This window comes from Mus caroli, unplaced genomic scaffold (genome assembly GCF_978045245.1).
Source record: "Mus caroli unplaced genomic scaffold, Mus_caroli_1 scaffold_14, whole genome shotgun sequence".
Taxonomy (NCBI): domain Eukaryota; kingdom Metazoa; phylum Chordata; class Mammalia; order Rodentia; family Muridae; genus Mus; species Mus caroli.
This window is the reverse complement of record NW_028227269.1, coordinates 14214656-14234615: the sequence shown is the minus strand read 5'-3', so window position 1 is coordinate 14234615 and position 19960 is coordinate 14214656. Positions and strand designations below refer to the sequence as shown.

The 19960-nt window shown below is 44.2% G+C and overlaps 2 protein-coding genes across 2 annotated transcripts in view; one reads left to right on the top strand and one right to left on the bottom strand.

Annotated features, from left to right (window-relative positions):
• Positions 1-822: 822 nt before the first annotated feature.
• Positions 823-12599, top strand: Slc66a3 (solute carrier family 66 member 3). The gene is made up of 7 exons (XM_021179514.2): positions 823-1153; positions 3123-3205; positions 3276-3345; positions 5279-5336; positions 7712-7832; positions 8970-9011; positions 11383-12599. The coding sequence occupies exons 1-7, from the start codon at positions 1011-1013 to the stop codon at positions 11472-11474; spliced, it is 609 nt and encodes a 202-aa protein (XP_021035173.1). The 5' UTR covers positions 823-1010; the 3' UTR covers positions 11475-12599.
• An 837-nt stretch (positions 12600-13436) lies between these two features.
• Rock2 (Rho associated coiled-coil containing protein kinase 2) overlaps positions 13437-19960 on the bottom strand; it is a 94692-nt gene continuing 88168 nt past the window's right edge. The window contains exons 34-35 of the mRNA XM_085830210.1: positions 18499-18601; positions 13437-16628 (exon numbers count right to left, since the gene is read on the bottom strand). Coding sequence (XP_085686336.1) covers positions 18511-18601 — 91 coding nt within the window. The 3' untranslated portion in view covers positions 13437-16628; positions 18499-18510. The remainder of the gene's footprint in view (positions 16629-18498; positions 18602-19960) is intronic.

The window sequence follows — 19960 nt, the reverse complement described above, 5'->3', positions numbered from 1 at the left end:
TTGCCAAAAGAAGGTGGGAAAAAGCCAACATGGATCGCGTGATCCTGTCTCAAACCACAATGGCCTGGTGCAGTGGCACACACTAGAAATCTTAGCACTTGGAAAGCAGAAGCAGGAGGATACTAGGTTGAAGGCTGGCTTAGGCCACACACACACACACACACACACACACACACACACACACACACACACGGGGGGGGGGGGAGGAGAGAGAGAGAGAGAGTTAGTTCAAGGCCAGTTTGCATGAGAAAACAGGAAAATGGAAAATGAGCCGCTGGGCAAAACTCACTGAGATTAGCCTCCCCACAGGCAGAAGGCTAGTAACGTGGGCTGGGTTTCCGAGGACTCGCCAAGTCCTCAGGCTTTTCCAGGCCTGTAAGACTAGAAGGATGCTGACGAGATTGGACCAAGGGCTTTAAAAGTTTTAATTTCTAAAGAAAAAAAGATTAACTTGTAGAAAGTGGAAAATCTCAACAGAATGTCCTGGGGTGGGATGGGGTGGGGGGATGGGGTAGGCCCTGGGCCCACCTAACCCCGGAGAAGGCTAATCTGTTCGGGCGTTTCCACTCTGCGAGGAGGGGCACCCTTGGGTGGAACCCGGAAAGTGAATCAGCAGTTGGCAGTGCCTGACAGGGCAGGGCAGAACCACAGCCCTGGGGTCTGGAAGGACCCGGAGCGGAGCAGACTCCAGGCAGTGCGCACACAGGGCAGGGCAGAACAGCAGACACCGGGCAGGGAGTATCCCGAGCCAAATCGACTCCGAGCTGGGTGCGCTAGGAGCGGAGCAGACTCTGGGCGGGGCGACCGGGCGCGGAACAAACTAAAGGGGTAGGGAGCATCTTGAGTGGAACAGACTCCGGGCGGGGCGCACTTGCTGCACAGCAGCTCGGGGCGTGGCCAGGGCGGGACCGGGCCGGCGGTAAGGCGGAAGGACTCTTTGGACTTTGAGCCTCCGGTTCTCACCTATAAGATCCCGAAACCCCCTGGCCCGGCACGCCCGAGATTGCAGAATGGAGGCCGGACTGCTATGGTTCTGCAACTGGAGCACGCTGGGCGTCTGCGCCGCACTCAAGCTGCCGCAGATTTACGCGCAGCTGGCGGCGCGCAGCGCGCGGGGCATCAGCCTCCCTAGTTTACTTTTGGAGCTGGCGGGGTAAGGTCCCGGGGGGCCTGCGAGGAATTGGGAGTCCGGGAAACCAAGGGTTAACTCGGGGGCTCGGGGCTAGGAGGTGCTTACCCGGGGCGCTCCCACTCACCTCCCCTGCTTCTTCCCAAATTCCACGATTTGCCTGAGCATGCCCACTTTACAGATTCAGCGAAGAGGGGGAACTTGAGTAGACGTTTGAAAATTGGGCTGCGGTCCAACGGGTAGGGATGGCCTGTGACTGCTGCAGGAGCCAAGTTCTCAATAGCCTTGGCTATGTAGTAGAGTAAGGGGCAAAGTTGTAAAACTTTGGTTGGGAAAAGCAAACGGAAAACACACCCCTAAGTCCTGTGATCTTGCACCAGGCTGAGCCCTCTCGGTTTGACACCAGCCTCACCCCACGGTCACCCATTGGTCCTGTGTCCATTCAGTGGGGCGCGCCCATCTATAGAGTTGGGGAAGGGGTGAGGTGCTTCAAGGTGTACCTTTCCAGGGACGCTTGATGGTAGGCGGGGCTCTGAAGGGTCTCTGGCCCTTAAGGCTGCACAGGACAAGAGTACGTGCATTTCAGAGAAGGGAGAAGACTGTCAGGGTGAGAGATAAGGCAACAGACAGACTGGAGGGTCCAAAAGTGACAGTCTGGCTGTGGCAGAGGATGCGGGTGTGAAGTCAGGAGAGCTATTTGACCTCTGGTTTGCTAAATTCTTCATGGGCATCTGAAGCTGAGGCTTCAGGGTACAGGACTGAATAGAAAGCTCAGGGATGCCTACAGAGTGCCAACCCAACGTCTCCTATTCTGCTTGTAGCTAACTCTTCGCTGCCTGGCTTTAAATTCGTAAACTCAACCAGAGATGGTCTCAAATCCAACAGCTGACCCCAGTAGAAAACCGCTCTGGCCATGGAATGTTCCCCGGGGATCTGGAAGGGTCTTGCAGTCGGTCGTGGTGTAGATAGCAGGCTCTTTCTGGAACTCCCAAAGGTCTCCCTTTCTCCCTTAGAGGCAGTAGGTGGGCTTAGAAGGGTTAAGACCAGTTCTGTGGCCAGAAGGCACGAATATGATCCTCCATTGAAATCTACTAGTTATTTATCCCTACTTCCGCCAGACTACAATGGTTCCTAGTTCCTGAGAACTTTCTGAAGGTCCTTCTGGGGCCCCTACAGGCACTCCTTCTTTAATCCTCAAGCAGCTTGATTGGTAAAGTTGTTTAATCCAGAGGCAGGAACAATAGGAATAGGAGGGGCAATCTACCTGGATCCTGTCCGTCTACATTCTGACTCCTCCCTCCCCTCTTTAGCTCCCTTCCCCTTTCTTCTCCCTCCATGACTAGGGTGGTCACTACAATTCTGCTTCCCTTCTGGGCCTTGCTTGCCTGACTGCCTGCCCCTCACCAGCCAGATGGTCTCTGAGGCATCAGGAAGACACTAAAGGACACCACTGTCAAACCAGCTTGCGTACACCAGGGGCAATACCTTGGGGGCATAGGCCCTCCTTTGATTTCAAGCTCAAACTCTAAAATCATGACTTGAGGGAATTGGATCTTGGCCAGAGCCTACTTTAATGACACCAGAGACTCCATGCCTGGCTGACAATTGCTTTAGAGAAACCTTAAAAACAGAGAGGTACTTATGTACCATCCCCAGGGCACAGGGGTCCCCCTAAAAGCATAACCAGAACTAGGGCAACATCTCGTGGTGAGACTCTAACCCTTGTGTCCTCACATGGCCTTGGCTTTTGGACCTTAGTTTTCCCAAGTGATGGTGTGATGTGGAAGGCAGTGTAGGTAACCCTGAAGGTTGACCTTCAAGGACTATTGGATACAACATATGGGGCTCTGGCAATATTCCTGAAGGTCTATCCTCAGGTCAATCACACATATGATGAAGACCACATAGGCTAGTGTTGGGTAAATGTGCCAGTGTCTGGAGTCTGGGGAGGTCAGGCACAGGGTGGGCTGTGAATATATGCATCTGTCTGCAGGTTCCTGGTCTTCCTTCGTTATCAGCATTACTATGGGAACCCACTGCTCACCTATCTGGAATACCCAATTCTCATCGCACAAGGTAACTGGCCCTCTAGTCCCCAGCCTTCTCACCTGCTGCCCTGCCCATCTCACAGAGCCTCTTGTTTCAGACATTGTCCTCCTGCTCTTCGTCTTTCATTTCAATGGGAACGTGAAGCAAGCCTTACCCTACATGGCCATGTATCCTTCCTGCATATGAGCTGGAGATAGAGATGGAGGGGCTAAGGAAGGAGGCTCAGTTGTGGCATACAGAGGCTCTGGATTTTGTCCTCAGCATGGAGAATCACAAATTCTAGTCTTGACATATACCTTAGGTTAGTACAGTTGCTGCCAGAGGTATCCCCATAACAGGATGCTCCACTGCCCTCCAAGACCCAGTGGGGTATAGATTTGCTGTGTCCCTGCTGAACCTGAGAACTGTGCAGTTACCCTGCTAAGAGCAACACGCTCCATCTGTGCTTATCTTGGGCACTCCTTCCTTCTGAGAGCATGTCCCCAGGGGATTAATACCATGTGTGCCTGGCACCAAGTCCCATGCAGGATGCACCTGGCGGGTGTCTCAGTGGATAAGCACTGGCCAGATGGGTTCCACTAACCACACACCTATGCAAAACTGTAACTTAGAGGCTGAGTCTTGTCATCTGGGTGTCTGTGTTGGTTTGGAGGCTTACAGTACAGAATGGCCAGCCATCAGACTGTGCCACTCAGTGGAATCTTCTATGTAAAGGGTGAGATTTCATGTTAGATTTAGTTCACTTTTCTTGAATTTCATACTCTTTAAAAGGCCAAGAAAATGTTTGCATGATAGTGGCAGTCAGTTAATCCTGCTGCCTCTATGATATGGCCACACACCCGTTTAACAGCGACAAGCCCAAGGGGTTGGGCAAATCTTGACCAGAAGCTGTCTCCAATTGCTGTTAGACCCCTGGCTAAGAGTCCCCTCCCTCCATAGGAAGAGGGAGAACATCGCTGTGGTCCACTTCTGAGATCATTTCCAAGGGGGTGCTGCCTTCATCTCCCCCTGTAGCTGAGGATGACCTTAAACTCCACATCTTTCTTAAATGCTAGGATTACAGGCTTGAGCCACTGCACTATGCATAGAGAATACTTTAGTAAACTGAGAACAGCTGGATGCTGGCCATTGCTGCCTCCTGGCATAGACCCAATCTCTTCACCTACTTAATGTGACCATTGTTTTCAGCCACCTTTGCCTTTCTTCTGTATGCTGACAGCATGTGAGAGGTGGACAAGGCAAGGGAGGAAACCCAAGGCAAAGTAGTGGGAAGTGACTTGTTTTTCCCAGTCACTGCTACTCAGGCCATGGGCCTCCAACCCTCATGGCTTTGTCCTTTTGCTCCAGTTGGGTCCCTCTGTTTCATTAAGTCACTGAGTTCCTGCACAGGCCAGATGGGAAGTGGTTCCTCCTTACCTACCACTGCTCACCCCAACTAGTGTGCTTTCACAACAGAGTTAGTGAGAAAGGGGTGAGGATTCGGTAAAAAGCTCACACACAGCATTCCCGTTTTGCAGAACACCTCTCCTTTGCAAGGCTGGACCTTTTTTTCTAAGTGCTTACTTTTGACAATGCCTTAGAGATGTCTTTCCATGGTCAGAAAACCAGCAGCCAGGGGAGGCTGGAGAGACTCTGTGGTTAAGAGCACCGGCTGCTCTTCCAAACGACCCCGGTTCACTTTCCAGCACTCACATGGCAGCTCACAACTGTTTGTAACTCCACTTCCAGGAGATCCAGCACTCTCACACAAACACACATGTAGGCAAAACACCAATTATATAAAACAGACATGATTTATTAAAAGGAAAGAAAAACCAGCTGAAAGTTCTAGCCCTGTGAATATTCCCAGACCCAGATTTACAGTGTGTGAACACAGGTCTGTGTGCTTTCTTCCATCATTTTCTTCTGTTCTTTGAACTCAGAGCAGATGTTCACCTTGCATCTTTCCCAAACTACACACTGTCGAGCAGAACAGTCCCCCCATTCTACCTTGCCTTCTGTGTCACCCCCTGTGGTCTGGCTTGGTCTGTGCAGGACAAGATGGGAGGGGTGGGTGGGCCTACCAGTGACTCACTGCTAGGTCCCTTAGCATTTGACCAGATTTGTGTCTTCTTGGTTCATCCTCAGCCTGCAGAAATGGATCATCGACTTGGCCATGGTGAGTGGTGCCACTAACAGACTGAAAAAGCAGATACCTTCTCTCTGCCCCACATCACTTCAGAGCAATGGTTCTCTGTAGAGAACCATGGAGTTGGCTTGCAGCATAGGGTTTTCAGGTTAGAATCCATGGCTTCAGGGGCACAATAAGCCTTCTAGTTCCTGAGACCACTGCACTCCCTCGGGCAGCAAAACATTCAAGCCGATTTGATTCTCTGTATGTTCTCTTAGTAGTCAAGGAAGCATAGAGACTTGAGAGGACGATTGGTCTTGAACATTAATCTCATCAATCTTGTTTTTCCTATATAATTTGCAAATGTCATTATATCTTGGCAACTACAACTACTGATTATGTCAATTACAATATATTGTTTCTGATAAAGGTATAAAAAGTCTGTGCCGGCCGGGCGTGGTGGCGCACGCCTTTAATCCCAGCACTCGGGAGGCAGAGGCAGGCGGATTTCTGAGTTCGAGGCCAGCCTGGTCTACAAAGTGAGTTCCAGGACATCCAGGGCTATACAGAGAAACCCTGTCTCGAAAAAAACAAAACAAAAAAACCAAACAAACAAAAAAAAAAAACAAAAAAAAAAAGTCTGATTGCTCTCAATAAAATAGTCACAATTTCCCTCAAGTTTTGCTGTGGCCCCTCCAACCGGCCTGGTTTCATTAATGCCATTATCAGGTGACCTTGGCAAGTAAGAAAATGGGGTGCTTACAGTGCAACTTTTCTAATGATGCCGATATGGAGACGCATACGGTCATTTGCAGTAGTCAGTTATCTCCTTCCACCTTGTGGGTTTCAGGGACTAAAATTAGATTGTCAGGCCCCACAGCAATCCCCCCTCCCCCCCTCGGAGCCATCTTGCCATCCCTGGCAGCTTCATATTTAAAAAATTAACTTTCCCCTTTCCTCCACTCTGACTTCTCCTTTAGTTCCTCAACAAGCATTACTGTGCACCTGTGCCCTGGCAGAATTGGGGACTGGTGCTTTGCAATGACCACATGCAGCAGATTCACATCTCTGCTTCCCAGTCCCTTGCCTGCACTGGACTGTTCGAGAAAACACGATGCTTTCAGGGAGCGTGTGTTGGCACTACCAGGATTCTCTTGTGGCCCAGTCCCATATTACCCCTTGATCTCGAAGCTGGCTGTGTCATGACAAGTAAACACTCAAAAGCAGCTTGTCCATTCAGACATGGCCATGTTGTAACCTGCTTGGTCTCTCTCTCTCTCTTTCTCTCTCTCTGGCTCCTACCTACCACACTGATTTGGCCTGGCCCTCTTCTTTTGCTTTATTCAGCACCCCAATTTCTCAAGAGCTGTTTTCCCACAGGCTTCCCTGGTTGGAGTCAGCATTTCTTCAAGCCACCTGCCCAGCTCCCACTGTCACTTTTGTCTGTTCAGGTTTGGCAATAGCACTGCCCCCTCCTCTGCCCCCAATCACTCTGGCACTCCTTGCTCCATGGTTCTTCCCTGTATAGCTCCATCTCCACCCTCAAGGACCTATGGAGGCCATCTATATAGGTGCTACTGTCTCAACAGGAAGCAGAGCAGGCACTGTCCTCCAGAGCCTGTCAAGGGCCCTGGGAAAGCCAGTCCCACCTCACTTGGTATGCGCCATCCTCAAAAGTTCACTATAGACTAGGATCTCTTCTATTCACTTGGTTCTCTTGCCTGATTGCCAAACACATCACTTTCTGTGGTCCTTCCTAATATGTTCTGCCTCCTCACTTCCCTGAATTCTTGAATGTTGCTCATTCCACCCTGCTCAGCCTGGGTGTGACTACAGTGGCCTCCCTCTGGCCTGTCTAAGCCTAGAAGCTGCTGTGGAGATGGGGCCTGGTGGGTTGATAGTCAATTTGCAAGGCTTTCTTTTCTGAGAGGTCACAGGAGACTGGCACTCAGGATGGGAAATAAGACACCAAACTTTTGGTGTTAGTTTGGAAGTTGGTCAGTTAAGTGCCATCCCAGGATGGGAGAGTAGGGAACAGGTAAGTCTGCAGCCAGGTCTGGGATTCTTCCACTATCTCTGGCCAATTCACCCCCTTCCACAGAGGCAGCCGAGAGCCATTCTTCACCAAATTGAGGTTTCAAACCTTAGCAAGTTGGGGATGGCAAGACTTGAAAATCTGGCTTAGAAAGCACTGTATCTAAGCTGATGACTCCGTGGTTAAAGGTGCTTATTGCCAAACCTGACAACCTGAGTTCAATCCCCAGGATCACATGGTGGGAAGAAAATGGTTCCCGTGAGTTGAGTCTCCTCGCCAGAGAATCCAACATTTAAAAAAAAAATTAAATAAATAAAAAATAGGCAAAGCACTGGTATGTAGTCATTTATCTTTTTAGGTTCCTGACTCTCTCATTTTATCCCAATAGAACTTATGCACAGTCATTAGTGCAGCCAGTAAGTTTGCCCAGCTCCAGTATTTGTGGAAGGCACAAGATTCAGGAGCTGTGAGCGCACTGACCTGGGGCCTTTCTGCCTACACCTGTGCAAGTAAGATAACCACTCTCTCGGAACTGGGTTTCATCAATATCAGGATCTTCCTGGTATTAACTGATTGCCTGAGGTCTTTGTCATACTAATATTTTTGTAATTAACTATTCAACAGAACCTGCTAAGGGCACCTTTGTGTACAAGAGGGTGTAATGCAGACTGCAGCTGACTGAGTACTGGCTTCAACTGTTACCCAGGGGCCTGTTCACTATAGAGGGCTGTTAATGGAGAAAGGAACTAAACAACAACAAACCCCACAGAACACTGGATAGGCGGAAGATCTTGTTTTCTCAAGCCTTGGTTTTCTCACCTGTGAAAAATGAGGCGGAGTTTTATTAAATGCGTAAAGATTTTTTTGCCAAGCATGGTACCTTAGTCACAGTGCTCAGGAAGCAGAGGCAGCTGGGTCTCTGCAAGTTCAAGGCCAGCCAGTGGTACAGTCAGGCCATGTCTCAAAACATTGTTTTTAAAACATTTTAAATTTTTTATATTGGTGTTTTGCCTAAATTTATGTATATGCACCATATGTATAGCTGGTGCCCTCACAGGCTGGAAGAGGGAGTCAGAGCCTCTGGGACTAGGGTTATATACCCCCACATGGTTGCTGGGTATTGAACCCAGGTCCTCTGGAAAAGCATTCAGGGCTTTTAACTAACTGCTGAGCCATCCCTCCAGCCTATCTACCTATATCTTCATAAGATGTGTGCAAGCACATGTGTACACACACACACACACACACACACACACACACACACACACACGTTTAAATTAGTGGAATCCTTATTTCTTCAGCTAAAGAGCTGGAAGCTCAATATGCAAATGAGGCATTTTAAGGTTTTTGGTTTTTTTTCCTCCTTTTCTTAGGGTGGGCATATGGAGAGACTGGAACTCTCCCTGGCAGTGCTGAGCTACTGTTACAAATCACTTCTGCTTTTGTGAGCAGCTTCTACATAACTGGGTCAGGGTGCATGGCTTATCATTAGATGGTTACACAATACAGTATTAATAAGGGTCCCATCAATGCCATTCAAGAAGTTAGTATATATCGTTATAGTAAAATGGAAAGGCATGAGCTAAATAGAAATATTAAAATGTATGGGAATCAAGTTATTTATTGCTATGAATTTTCTTTTACAGCAAGAATAATAACAACTTTAATGACCACCAATGACTTGACAAGTAAGTAAAAACCTCTGACTTCCTATTTCCATATTTTTGGCAAAACTTGGGTCTCCACATGGAATCCATCATAAGGCTTATTAACAGATCCATTTGACTGAATTGGGCTACAGATTCAAAAGACAAAATCACATACATTTAGTCTACAACAGTGGTGGCTGTCTCTATTAAGCATCTACCTACTTCTTGCAGTCCTTGGGGAGGAACATATCCAATGGAGTCAACACTCATCCTGAAGTTTCTACTTCAACAAGGAAATTGAACAAGAGTCCCACAATTAACTGCTGAATTATGCTGTGAAATGGGTTTTCAGAATAGGCATAGGTGTGGGAGCATGCACTTGTAGTTCCATACACTTAAGCAGCTGAGACCACAGAGCCAGGCCAGCCTAGGAGAAACAGTTTCCAAAACAAAAATGAGAGACACGAGATAGAGACCAGCGGGTCGGGTAGCTGAAGGAGCCCGGTGTACTCGGAGGGAGCTAAGAGTAGAATCTCCAGAGGGGGCAAGGTCTTAAAAGCTAAATAAGGATTTGATCAGAGGAGTAACACCCAATATGGCCAGGGCTGGCCATAGCAAGTAGTTCAGGGCACAGGGAGCAGGGAAGCTCACGAAGCAGGAAGCAGACTAAGGAGAGGAGGGAAGTGCGGCTGGCAGGAGCCAGAGAGACAAGAAGTGAGACACCTCCAACTGTGTTTTAGGGCACTGAGCACATGCATGCAACAAAGCTAAGAAAATACTCTGGCTAACTGAAAGAGATTGATTAATTCCTTAAGCTGTTCTCAGCTCTTCACCCAACATCTTTGGAAAGTGACAAAACAGAAACCTATCCAGTAAGTGGCAAATGTCCTCAGCACCAGACCTTTCATTGAGAAAGCGAGCTTTAGGAAAGTGAAGTCCCATACTGTTGTCAGCTCTGACTTTAATGACAGGATAGAAAAGGAGACAGGCCTTGTCCTGTGGGACATAATTGAACAGCAAAGAACCTGCACATATAAAGTCTGTATTTAAAAGACCAGGAATGCTCTCACTGTAGGCTGGTTCTTATCTGTCACCACTGTTCCTGAGGCACTAGCTTTTAAAAACAGTGTGGCCAGCTGGGAGTGATGGTGCATGCCTGTAGTCCCAACACTGGGGAGGCAGAGGCAGGCTTATTTCTTTGAATTCAGGGTATACCTGGTTACATAAAAAGTTCCAAGCCAGCCAAGGCTACATAGGACACCACCACCCACTCACCCCTACAAACACACACACACACACACACACACACACACACACACACACACACACACACAGTGCTACTATGCCATATGTATGTAGCTCATTTGGTAAAATGGCTTGCCTTGCATGTAGGGAGCTCTGGCTTCAATATTCAACATGTCTAAAATTGTAATCCCAGCATTTAGGATGCAGACGCAGGAGAATGAGGAGTTTAAAGCTATCCTCAGCTACAGAATTAGAGTCAGTGAGACCTGTCATAAAACAAACACAGCCTTCATGTCTTAAAGGGCAGGCCACTGTTCTCATGGTCTCTCAGTCACATTTTTTTAAAAAGATTTATTTATTATTATATCTAAGTACACTGTAGCTGTCTTCAGATACACCAGAAGAGGGTATCAGATCTTATTATGGATGGTTGTGAGCCACCATGTGGTTGCTGGGATTTGAACTCAGGACCTTCAGAAGAGCAGTCAGTGCTCTTACCCAGTGAGCCATCTCTCCAGCCCTCTCAGTCACATTTTTAAGTGGCTACTTCATTATATAACATGTACTGACTCTGGGCTCATTTCTCATGAGATGTGTTGCCCAGGTTGGCTTTTCACTCGGGCCTCAGGCAGTCCTCCTCCCTCAGCCTTCCTCATGGATCCATAAGCAGGGTCCACCACTTTACTAAAAAGGTCTTCATAGAACACAGCACTTTGAGACAGCCGTGTACTTGAGACATAAGCAAACTTAGTTGAACTTCTCAGCCAGGGCTGTATTACTTCAATGAAACACTCAGGATGCATGGCTGAGTACCCAGGTGGGCATTTCTGCAGGAAAGTCCTTTTCCTAGACTGTCTGGAACCAAGGCTCTCACAATCTCAACTGTTTTGTCTGGAGTCAGGGTGAAACTTTACATAGGTTTCTAATTAAAGCAGTATAATGTCCAGGTTTTTTTTGGGGGGTGGGGTGGGGGAAGGAGTTTCCAGACAGGGTTTCTCTGTATAGCCCTGGCTGTCCTGGAACTCACTCTGTAGACCAGGCTGGCCTCAAACTTAGAAATCCGCCTGCCTCTGCCTCCCAAGTGCTGGGATTAATGGCGTGCGCCACCACGCCCGGCTAATGTTCAGTTTTTTTAATGTTGAAACTTTCTTTTAATTTATTTCAGTTCTTATACGTTTTGTGATCATGTTGGCTTTAAATATATGGGTAACTGCAACAGTACTTCACTACCGGAAGTCTGTCACCAAAGCTGAATGACGGATGTATTCTTCCTACACACAGTGGACTTCAAACGACTGGACCAGATGATGCACCATTGCTTTCCATTGCTACATTTAAAATCTTTTACTAGTCAACCATTTCAGAAACTTTAAAGCAGGTTTGTTAAACTTGAAAAAGCCACTTAGCTGAATATGGACGTGCAAACCTATAATCCCAGCACGTGGGAGTCTGAGGTAGCCTGGGCTACACAGCAAACTCAGAGAAGGAAGACAAGGAGAGACGGAAAGAGACACTTGTTTAAAATGCCAACTTCCTTCCCCCAGTCCCCTAGGTTGTGCAAGGGCTTAGATTGGGTTGTGTGTGGTTTTTTGTTCCTCCTTTCCCCACAAGATAAAGTCTCACTACATAGCCCAAGCTATCCTCCAACCTGTGATCCTCTATCAGCCTTCAGAGCACTGGGAGTGCTGGACAAGAGTGGACCACACCTGATTTTGACAACTCAAAGGATGGGACCTGCCCAAGAGGCCATCTTCACCCTTAAAGTCATGATTAAGTTCCCCGAAGAGCCAGCTACAGCTACACTGTGGCTTTCAGAATATTAAGTAGTCTTCACACAATGAGTGGGGTCTGCTCAGTCACAAGTGGAACTGTTCACACCTGGGCAGTTTAACTCTTCCATAAACATAATGCAGTATAACATCCTCTCAAGCTAAGCAGGGCTATCAAAGTATGCAGAGATGGAACTGGGTTCCTATACGAAGCAGTCGTCCAACACAGTGTGCCTTACTAGACAGAGTTTAGATGAGGAAAATCTTAACTGTCTCTCGATTTAAGCATAATCCCACCATTTTTTAAAGGGCTGTATCTCACAATTACCACTGTTGGAACTTTGTGTAAGTTTTAGTTACTGGAAGGTATACATACAGTAAAAAGTATTGCTAAGTCCTAGCCAATTCTTAGGTATTTCATTCATACTAAAGTAAGACTATCCTAAACACTGTTGCCTGCAGTACTTCCTCTGATGTTTTGTAAATCCAGCCTTGAAAAGCTCCGTTTCTTCTTCTAAGTGAACGTCATTATTCTGGTATACTGCAAGAAAGTAAATGATGTCTACTGGAAAATGTTTAGTTTTCTATATTTAATAAACTTTAATTTGTTGAACGCCCCTGAATTCTTAAGCTGTCATGAATTTTCAGTTAGGTAAGTATAATTCACTAGCAAGCCAGCTAATCTTGTTTAGGTCAATTGCCTTGGACCCGGAGGAGAGAAATACTACATCTAAACATAAATCATTCTATGGTTATTTCAACCAGTTCATCTTTCCTCACATATACTGACAATCAGACCATTAACTTGTTAATTAATTTAATATAACCTGTAGTCTTTACCACAAGTGTTTTAGATATATTCAATCAGGACTTTTATCACTACTTAAAGCAATTCCTTTAAATAAAAACAAAAAAATCAACCAAACCAAAAAACCAACCAACCAAACCCCAAAACTTTCCCCGTTAGTTACCCAAGCTGGCCTCAGACTCATCTTTCTGCCCTCATCTCTTCAGTGTATTTTACCAGCATGCATCCCCACCACTGGCCATTTCCCCACTTTTGGAAGGAATATCTGAGTTACTACAGCTATCTCACATGCACTATCATCGTATTTCAAACTAACGAGTAGACAGTCTCCAGTTTACAGAATACCCAACCCCAGAACAAAAAGCAGCCATAGATTCCCAGTAAGGCACCTTCTAGGAAGAGTGTCCATCATACTGTTTTCAGACAGAAAGGCACTCTGTGCCCTCTATCCTTCCCACCTGGAATCAAATGTTTAAGCCTGCATACCCAAAGTGAATCGGAGACGGACTCTAGAAGTAAACTCTCCAGGATGTAAGGCAGACGTGATTTCACTATGATGGCATCACCTCATCTACTATTCGCATCCTTTAAGAAGGCAGGTGAAGAAGCTGCAGCATTCCACAACTATTTCACAGGAAAAGATGCTTACATCTTAGTTTCTTTTATTTATTTTTTTAAACAAAAAGCAGGCATAAAAATACAATTACATTACTACAAAGATGCAACAAAATAAAAAATAAATCAAGAGGGGATGATTTTTTTGTTGGGGGAAGGGACTGATCCAAGATGACTCTAAATCATGCAGTTTATAAGTTATTACAGTTGCAAACAAAAGTCACCACAGGGAAAGGAACAAAGGTGAGGTCCCAGGGAACAACACTCAGCACTGTCACACAGTGCTTGTCAAAGTGCTTTAACATTGGCTGTGGCACCTCCACGAGCCAGGGGAGCTGAAGTCATCTTCAGACAGAAAAAAAAGAATCAGTAGCAGTCAAGGGCCTGAGAAGCTTGGGAGCTACGTGCTTTACTGGGGGCTTCACCGTGCTGCCTAAAGCATCTCTACAAGGTTAGTTAGTGTCTGAGTTTCTCTTCCTTCACCCTGGGAACCCTAACAGACTGACAGCAGCAGTATGACATCTTCAGTTGGTTTGGCAGCCTCGAGCATGTCTCACTAGGATCTACACATGAACTGAGGAAAGCCCTCTAGGGCCATGGCCTCTCAAAGGTTGGCCACAAACAGCAGCCTTCCCTTGGGATCACAGTTTTGTTTTGTTTGAATCTTGCTTTGAGATGTTACTGAAAATTAATGCTTAAAAATTAATTCTACATTAATTTTCAACAGTAATACTGGTACTTAAGTTTTTCTTTACATCTGTCTTTTCTATTTCCACAAAGCATAAGAATAGCATCCAACTAAGGAAACCCAGCATTCCCTGTCTTTTAGATCCCAAATGCCAAGTATTTACAGCTCTGGGGGACCAAACAAAGGAAGCAGTATTTGTGCTGGTACACATTTATCTTGAAGGATTGGAGGCCTCAAGAAAAAAAGAACCTGGCACAAAATTAGGTTGCTGTTGTAATGATTGTTGGGTTGGGGAGAAAAATGGCAGGTATGTGCGTCCACGTACATGTAGATGAGTGGGAAGAGTAAATGCTTCTCTAAGGTCGTGTGGTTTTTTACTTGGAATTCTGACAGTTGGACAAATAACCTTATAAATCCCTAGAAAGCCATATGTGAAGACGCTCCATGGAGAGATTTTTTTCACCCCTCAGAATGTTTTATTCCCCTGAATCCTTCACATTAATCGCCTTATACAGTTGTATCACACCATGATTCTCCAAACTCTTAGACATATATACACGAACAGCATCCAAAATTAAAACTTTTTCCTTTTTTACTCAAATACTTCAATTATTCATGTGTAAACTTGACATTATTTCACCTTAATAAAGTTTATTAAAAATATATATATATATACTCTCCAATTCAGAATAGGATAGAACCTCCCATAGTAACAAAATCTTTATATAAAATATTAATTCAGTCTCCTTTTAAACAACTCTAATGAATGGAAATAGTTCTTCTATATAAATTTTATATATTTTCATTTTTAAACCTGAAGGAAGGAGGGAGGGAAAAGAGGGAGGAAGCAAGTTGTGTTCCAAACCAGAGCACAGCTGCTTCCAGGGAAATGGCATGCACATGTAATCTTAACAGACAGCATGAAAGATGCAAACTGGGCCATCTGAAGGTCACAGAACTGGATTTAGTATATCAGTGGGCCAACAGCCACTATTTCCACAATAGTAACTATAGCGAGGATCAAAGTTTTTACAACATCTCTACACTGACCCTAGAAGGAAGCAATCAAAAATGTCACTGGTTTCACTAAAATATCAGGCAAACATTTCAGTGTCATATTGAACTTTGCATATGTACAGAGCCTGATGCTGCTCACTGCTGCACTCTGCTGTGGGGTTAAGCACACTTACCTGGGCAGTAGCATGGCAGGACAGGTCCTACCTGTTCTCTAGCCTCAGCAGCATTTAACAGTGAAAATCAAATTAAGTACTTTTGAGGCTGCCTCTTCCCAGATATCAAAGCTGAAATACTGCCACACATAGGTGTTTGTTTTAGGATCACATTTAAATATTTAAAATATATCTACACAGTACATGTTAGTTTTCCTTATATTTGAGACAATTTTTGAATATTGAATGAAAACATGAAAAATTATCTTTACCATAAATAAAAACACATCTAGGGTAACCAGAAAGTTCAAAGCAAAGGAAATATTCTATAGTCACAGACCTGCTGAAGTCTGTAAAAAGGGATGAAAACAGTAACAGAGGTACATCACACACATTAGTTTCAATATAATCCATTATTGTTTCTATGACCAAGTACATTAAAAACCAATATACATCAAATAGGCCAACACTGATATAACTACTACACGTAAAATTGTGCACTACTTTCCCCACAAAGCAAGCTGCGTCCTAAGAGCTGGTAAACACTTGTTCTTTCTTTAGTTAAATATAGAAAAGGGTTGAGATTTGGGGGGAGAGAAAATTAAATTAAGGCATTCAAAATGGGTAAAGTTGCCTACCTTAAGCATTAGGAAACTGGAATAATTAACTTCAAATTTCTTGTTACAGTTATTTTTTTTACACAAACATGCAACTCCTTATCAGGTACATGAATGAAGGATAGAAACTCCAACATTATGGCTTTATACAAGTGCATAGTTGCAACTGAAATAATGATAACTGATTCATATGTATAAAAAATAAAATGGTAAGTTAAAAAAACCTTACAGTATTATTACAGTACAATGTGTTTTATGTGTATGTGTGTATATATCTATATGAGGCAAAACTCATATGTATACACATACATGAACACAATATCATAGTCACTTCTTAAAGATGCAGTCAGCATCGCTGTAGTGGGATTCACTCCCAAATTCTTCTGGCTAATGTGCTGGTGAAACCCTCTGTAGAAGCTGAAATGTGATTTCTTTAAACTCTTCTCAGTCCTGTGCAATGTAGTGTGGCTGCCAAGAGCTTTATGAAGCAAGTCTGGGAGAACTGCAGGACACCTTTACTCACCGACCACTGTTTGTTCAACTTGTTTCAAAGTAGCCCAGAAAAACCTCTTCATAATTTGTAATTATTTCAGGGGGGAAGGTAGGGCAAGCATGCGCGCGCACATGTGGTGTATGTATGTGTCTCAGTAAAATATAGCCTTTTAGTTTTGAGAAATCATATTTCAGTCTTGTAGCTGGAAGAATATGATCACCTTCAATAACTGCTTTCATAGAAGGCAGTTAGCTAGAAAAGAAGGAAAAATAATGTTAGTTGATACAGTTAAGAGACAGTTAAATTCCCTGAGAGCATTTCACTTTTATCATTAAACTCTATTTCCTCTAAAACCCAATTCATGCATTAACAAATTCAACTGTATTTCTTAGTTTTAGGTACATGCAACTACATTCTTTCTAAATATAACAAAGGACTTTTTAAGTCCCATTCTGGCCACAAACATTCAGTGCAGTTAATCAGCAATATTAGGGCTAAACAAGGTACAGCAGGGTCTTGGAGTGCTGAGTTTCCAGCTGCCCTATACAGCTGAAAGAGCAGGATTTATGGTCTGGCTCTACATACTTTAGGACGATAGGAATGAAAGGGCTAGACTCTAGCCGCTAGAGTACAGCTAGGGGTAGAACACTTGTCTAACAAGCCCAAGGTCCTAGGTTCCACCCTTCCTATCACAAAATAAAGAAAGAGGAATTAGGCTTATTCCTAAAAGAGGAATAAGCACGCTGTAGTATACACATGTAAGACATACACAAGCCTGGATATAGCGGTCACAGTATTACATGATGTAAGAACATGGCCTCCAACACGGTCAGTTGACATAGATTACTCATGTGTCTATTCTGTTTGAAGGCATAAAGTCCTAAAACTTAACTTTCATTCAATTTTGTTTTTGGTTTTGGTTTTTTGGTTTGTTTTTTTCAAGACAGGTTTTTTTCTGTATAGCCCTGGCTATCTTAGAACTCACTCTGTAGACCAGGCTGGCTTCGAACTCAGAAATCTGCCTGCCTCTGCCTCCCAAGCACTGGGATTAAGGGCGTGTGCCACCAGACACACTCAATCTTGTTCTTAAGCAAACCATTTTACACTCTCCTTTTCTGTCCTCTGAGGCAGGGTCTCACTATCCAGCCTGAAATGGTATGGGCTCTCATTAAGCCTCTTGCCTCAGCCTGCAGAGTGGAAACTGCAGCCTTGCATGTTGCAATGCCTACTGTATTCTTTTTGAGACAAGGTCTCATATAGCCTAAACTGGCCAAAATTCACTATGTAGCTGGAAGATGACCTTGAACTCCTCATTTTTCTGTTCCTACCCCCAATCCCCAAGTGGGCCACAATGCCTGACTTTACATTAGACAGAAGTCTGCACAGCATGTCACTCACATTCTTTTTAGCAAGGGTAGCATTAAATTCTCACCACATCACAAAGACAAATCAGAAAGAGGTAGGTAATTCATTGCATGTATCAAACTTGAAAAGGTTTTATGGCTTTAATTCTTGTAAATTAGAAAAAAGGAAGGAGAAAGAATGGAGAGAGGGGAAGAAAACATGCTATGTTCACAAACTAGTCTAAAACTGAAAACATTAAATTTCAATTCTCTGAATACAGCTTCTGTGGAATGAATCAAAGGTACCAGAGTTTGTTCCTTCTCTTACTTGTATATGCTTATTTTTTAAGATAAAATATTTTAATTCCACCAATAGTGAAAATCTATACCCAATAAAGAATCTGAACATAGCTGGGCAGGGGTGGCACATGCTTTTAATCCCTGCACTCAGGAGGCAGAGGCAGGTGGATCTCTCTGAGTTCAAGGCCAGCCTGGTCCAGAATGAGTTCTAGGACAGCCAGGACTAAGAGAAACCCTGTCTCAAGAAACAAACAAACAAACAAACATCAACCAAGGGGGTGGGGGGGGGGAAGAGAACGCGCATTTGAACATAGCATTTTACTTTTACACTTGCCACAGAAAATCTGGTTAGACTAGAAGTATTTCTGAAAACTACTTTTAAAACATACCCTATCCAAAAAAGAGAGAAAACGAAACTCCAAGTGCAAACCACATGCACTACATGGAAGTACTAAAAACTCATTCTTTTTTTGATTTACCCATTTATTTCTTCAGAAATCAAAAACATCGTCATCATCATCATCACCACCATCAACATCATCAAATGACCAATCCCAGTCTTTAAATGCCAAATCAAGCAATCTGTAATAGGAGGTTCACAAGTTTATATGCTCTATCCTTTATAGACTTCAAAATGTAGCACTGTGGCTAGAATGTGCTATGAATGCTCTAAGTTCCCTTTCAGGAGCTGGGTGGCAACAGTTCAGATACAAACACGGAGGAAGTTTCTCCACTGCTATCTATGTGCAGGTGTAGTCATGTTCACCAGGCCCATTGCAGAAGGGACCTCTGCAGAGAACCCAAGACAGATTATGTCTGGGCTAAGAACATAATTTGCTCTTCCCATTCATTCCTATGGTCTAGATAAAGATGTAGCTACCCTGATTCTCAATTTGAGAAGTATAAAAGGAATTGCATTACCAGCTGACAACTGCTGTTGTCTTTTGTTGTTGCTTAATAAATAACATCATATATGATAAAGTCCTTTGAAAGGGAGCAACAACAGGAACACAGCTATATTCTAATATGGAACAAGAGAAAGCCACAGGCATGTAAGTGGGATTGTTGTTAATTTAACTTGGCTAAATGAATTGAACATAAAACTGGAGCTTGAGCATGTTTATTTTTATTTTATGTGCACTGGTATTTTGCTTACACGTATGTCTGTGTGTGGATGTTAGAGCTCCTGGAACTGTAACTATAGACAGTTGTGAGCTGCCATGTGGGTGCTGGGAATTGAACTCAGATCCTCTGGAAGAGCCATCTCTCCAGCCTGCCATTTTTTTTTTAAATTAAAAAAATTTAACTAATACTCTAGCTTCTCTTCAGTTTATATAGTTCTACTTTTTGAAAATTACACTTATTTATTATGTATATGCAGAGATTCACATGCCATGAAAGTTGTCTGAAGGTCAGAGGACAATTTGTAATAATAATAATAATAATAATAATAATAATAATACCTCTTTATCATCTGGTCTCGAGGGATGATGGTACCTTACCCACCAAGACATTTTACTACCCAGGATCTGTTCTTTCCAATTAAACAAACTATACTGCAACATTGCAACCACCTTCACTTAAAGCAGGGATTGGGGGTAAACCTTTAATTATTCATGACTGTGATGCTCATGAATTTCTGCCAAGGAGCTTTCTGATCTCCAAGGTTACATCTGTGATCACCATTTCAATGGCTCTAAACTTTAGTGTATAGGATTCACCTATTCAGTATTCTCAGACATTGTACTGAGATGTGGATACGACTGAACAGGAGTAGCAAAGTCCCAATATTTCAATGTTTAAATAACCTGAACAATTCTTTTGTTTTGTTTCTCTTTTTCAGACAAAATCTTATGTAGCTTTGGCTGGCTGCAAACTTACTGTAGACCAGGCTTAGCTTTGGTCTTCCTGTCTCTGCTTTACAAGTGCTCGCATTACAGG

Excerpts from the sequence above, each read along its gene's own strand:
- Slc66a3 (XM_021179514.2), top strand. The coding sequence starts at position 1,011 with ATGGAGGCCGGACTGCTATGGTTCTGCAACTGGAGCACGCTGGGCGTC. Across the intron at positions 3,346-5,278 it reads GCCTTACCCTACATGGCCAT|ATTTGTGTCTTCTTGGTTCA; the intron begins GTATCCTTCCTG and ends GCATTTGACCAG. Across the intron at positions 9,012-11,382 it reads GACCACCAATGACTTGACAA|TTCTTATACGTTTTGTGATC; the intron begins GTAAGTAAAAAC and ends AATTTATTTCAG.